The following is a 4328-nucleotide window of genomic DNA, read 5'->3' as shown; positions in this document are numbered from 1 at the left end:
TGATGATGATGATGATGATGATGATAATGACGATGATGAAGATGAAGATGACATTGACGATATTGATGGTATTTGACCAATTTCAAATTGTTTCTGAATGCTATTGTTATTAGTAATGGGAAGAGCAAGTTTTAAAGTAGCTCGTTCAGCTATCATATCATTCATATGAACATAAACAATATGTGTTTGGACAGTGTTAGGAGTAGAGAACTTCATATCACAAAATAAGCATTTGTATTCAGTTACATTACATGTATTGTTTTTAGATTTACCTGGATATATTATATTTAAAGATAATAACTGATTACTCAATTCTTCTGGATTCTTCCAATTATCCGTATTATTGCTGATAATATTTGAGTGGAAGTGTTTTTCGTGACATTTCAATGAAATACTTGTTTCCAAAACTTCGCCACAAATATGACACATATGTCCATTATAAACATCTCGACAAGAGTGAGTTAATTTCTTATGTTGGTTAAGAAAATCAAATGTTTTGCATCGTCTATTACACTTGTCACATTTAAAATCTCCCTCATTAGAATAAAATTCTTTGTGCATTACCATATGATCCATATTTCTACATTTCATCTGACAAATTTGGCAAGTATACTCATTGGATTGATCATTTTGGTTTTCTTGATCCGTAGAACAATTTCTAATCTGTTTCTGGACGTTGGATGAATCCCGGCTTCTATTCTTGGTATCTTCTTTAGATTCTTTTGCAGTTTCACCTAAATTCACTTCATTCGAATGCACATGCATATTATGCGAATAAAAATGTGACTCATGATTGAATCCCTCATGGCATATCTCGCAGATGTGATTGTATGATTTGCGTTTATCTTCTGGACAATGTGTAAGTTTGTTATGATGATGAAACATGTACATTCCTTGAAAGTTTTGTTCACAGAGTGAGCATCTAAATGTATGATTTTTATAATAGTACATTCGATGCTCAACATAGCGATCATGAGTTTCAAATACCAAATTACAAACGTTACATACTGTGCTACGGGTAACTGATTTGTTGGATTTCTCTTGATTTATATTAGGATTGCATGTGAGCGTATTGAGTACTTGTTGACCATGTAAGTGTAATATATGAGACCGAAGATCGTGTTTTTTAAAAAAACCTTGGTTACAGAATACACAATGAAAATTGTAAGTTTTTGAAATATGTGGTACATGCGCTGCAGTAATATGTGACTGTAAAAAACGTTTAGAACTAAATCCAGTGCCACACAATGGACAAATATCAGGGGTAAAGCTAAAATTGCGTACATGTATTTCCAAATTCTTGGGAGTTTGAAATTGCTTTCCACATATATTGCACGGATAAGTTCCATTCTTTGTTGCAATGTTATTCAATTGTGTATTCGCGACATCTTGATTACTAATTGTGGAATTATTTTCCAAAAGCTTTTTAGGGTGTTGCGATTCGTTAATAGTTCCTATTTTGTCCTTAATTAAGTTATTATTAACAAGAATGTTTTGATTAGCTTCATTGATTTCTTGTTCTTTTTTATGAAACGATATTTGATGTTCATTCGATTTTTTTACACAGTCGCTATTTAATGGATTACATAAATCATCCAGATTAATTTTTTCGTGACATATTATGTCAACTATATCATCGGGCTTCTCATGTTGTACTTCAGAAATATCCTTTGGGGATGAATTTGCTTCTTCCATGGAATCTTTCTGATCTTCTTCTATTTCTTTTTGTACTGTACAATGACTTTGATGTTCCTTCAAAGATGTTCGTGACAAGAATGTCTCGTCACGAAGATACTTAGATTTTTTGGTCAAGTTGCATTCTAATTCAGTATCTATTAAATATTGATCATCCTGTCGTTGAATATACTTCAGACAATGAACATTTAAGTGTTGCTTCAACGCTTCATAATCAGATAATAGCATATAACAAATACAACATTGATTTTGTTTAGAAACATGTTCGCGTAGATAATGTTGAAGTAATTTATGCTTCAACTTATAACGTGCACCACATATGCTTGACATATATGCTATATGAGACGACTTAATATGTATACGTTTGGCCAATTTTGAAGAAAAACTCTCCTTACAAACTTTACACAAAAAATAATTGTTATTGTGTTTCTCAACATCCGGTGTTTTTTCTTTTATATGTACAGTTGGAACAACTGTTAAACGTTCCAAAGAAACCTCTACGTCTTTTAGCTTCACTTCATTTCGTACATCACTTTCTTGAAAGTTGCATCCAGAAGTAAGACAAGTGTTTTTCTTGGTTTTAAGAGCAGAAATTTGATAAGAATTTCTTGGTTGTTCATCACATCTTGTTAAAAAAATTGTACACTCCTTGCATTTAAAATAAGCCATAATAATTTTCCAATCCACTTTAGAAGTTATCTTTTCTAAATTAATCGTTTGCTTTAAAACCCCGTTTTCTTTATTTTTAATATTAAATTCTGTACCAAATCGAGACTTCTTAGATACATTTTTGTTCTTCCTCATTCCTAAATTTGCACTTGCTTCCATGGAAGAAATTCCATTTAAAGATCGTAAACTGTAAGGTATTCCACGATCATATGAAATAATATTACTGGTTCCATCTTTGGTTATTTTATTTTCGACAACCGTATCAGAAAGTTTTTCTAGAAAAGACTTCATCATTTCAACATCTGCATGTAGTTTTACAAATGGCTTTTTATGCATTTCATGTTTCATACTTTGTTTCTGAATAGAACGTACTGTTCGTTTTAGAAGATTATCTGATTGTGTAGATAAAAGATCAATTTGTCCATTTTGTTCTACTGGAAGTTTTTTTATTTGATCATCACGATGTAAAGCACACGTAGGAAAATCATCTTTTGTAATGTTCAATTTACTTGGACTAAATTTAATATTGCGTTTTTTTTTGCAAAGCTCAAGATATTCCGTTAATGTTGGTTGTCGTAATCTTTTAGTTGGCGACACTTCGTTATTGAATAATTTTTCGGTTCTTGATTTCTCAGTATTAATCACATCATCGTTACGAGATTTATTTATAAGCGTAGTATTTATCTTTCCTGATTGAACAAGATTATTTGAACATAATGAGTTTTCACTTGCACTAGTTATTAAAATATCATTTTCAGGAGATTTATTTACTTTAAAGATCTTGGATTTGGAAGTCTCACGTTTAACAGTGTTATTAAAACATATTAACTCATTATGTACATGAAATAAGTGAGATTGTAAAAGCAATTTTTTCTTAAAAGTACGACTGCAAAAATTACAATTGTATGAAGATAAGTATGTACTACGCATGCTATGTACGCAATGACACGTATCAGACTGTAATTTGTCGTTAGCTATGAAATATTTATTACAAACCTTACACTTATTCCTTTTATCAAGTTCGTAATATTGTTTATGGATTTTCCAATGTGAAAGACAACTGAATTTCCTAAAACATATGTCACATGTAAATTCCTTTTTTACTAATTTATTCTTACATTGTATTTTTTTTTTATAATCTAATGTAATGCTTTTTTGTTTTCTTTTTCTCTTAACATTTTTGGTTACTGAACATAGTGTACTAGTGTTTTTATTACTAAAGATTTCATTGGAATATTTTCGTTTCTTAAAACGTGGTAAGGTATTATCTATTTCTTTCTTTGTTTTTACATTTTTACGATCTGTATTAACAGTATTAGTTACGTCGTTTGTATGTGCATTCGATGAATGTCCGTTTCCTGTGTTATTTATGCTTTTATATGACTTATTAGATAATGATTTGTCGCAATAATGATGATCATGATCAATTAAACTATAATAATTTCTAACTATAGGAGTATCATATTCAATTGTATTCGATGTTGTATCGACAGGCTCTTCCTTAATCTTCGTCCCATTATGGATTTCTATACCAAGCTGAAAAACATAAAATCAATTTTAACTTCCTAAGTCAGCTACAAAACAGTGAAATATATTCAAAATTCTATATAAAAATAAATATATTCAAAATTCCATAAAAAATAAATATAAAAAACTAGTTTAAAAAACCAAAATGAACTAATAACGTAAATATGCATCACAAACAGTGCCTTGTTGAATGGATTTAGTATTCTTTCTCTCCTAATTAATAAGTGTAAACTCAAAGTTGGGAAGTAACTAGTTACTTGTAACTAAGTTACAGTTACAGTTATTTTTTTTAATAACTGTAACTACTTAACTTAATTCCTTTTTTATCTGTAATTGTAACTTAACTTAGTCACATTTCTTCCAATAACTAGTAACTAATTTAACAGTTATTTTTACAGTTACTTTACATTTTAAACTTATTTGTCAATTTAATGTGA

The 4328-nt window shown here is 29.7% G+C and overlaps 1 protein-coding gene across 1 annotated transcript; it reads right to left on the bottom strand.

Annotated features, from left to right (window-relative positions):
- Positions 1-3: 3 nt before the first annotated feature.
- On the bottom strand, positions 4-3894 carry LOC108750602 (zinc finger protein 607-like; the record flags this gene model as incomplete). The annotated part of the gene is made up of 1 exon (XM_018490183.1): positions 4-3894. A coding segment is annotated over exon 1 (3291 nt), but the record flags the coding sequence as incomplete, so codon positions are not given.
- Positions 3895-4328: the final 434 nt, after the last annotated feature.

The sequence above is a fragment of the Trachymyrmex septentrionalis genome, unplaced genomic scaffold, assembly GCF_001594115.1.
Source record: "Trachymyrmex septentrionalis isolate Tsep2-gDNA-1 unplaced genomic scaffold, Tsep1.0 C3696813, whole genome shotgun sequence".
Lineage (NCBI taxonomy): Eukaryota > Metazoa > Arthropoda > Insecta > Hymenoptera > Formicidae > Trachymyrmex > Trachymyrmex septentrionalis.
Note: the sequence above shows the minus strand (reverse complement) of the source record. Positions and strands in the feature narration are given on the sequence as shown.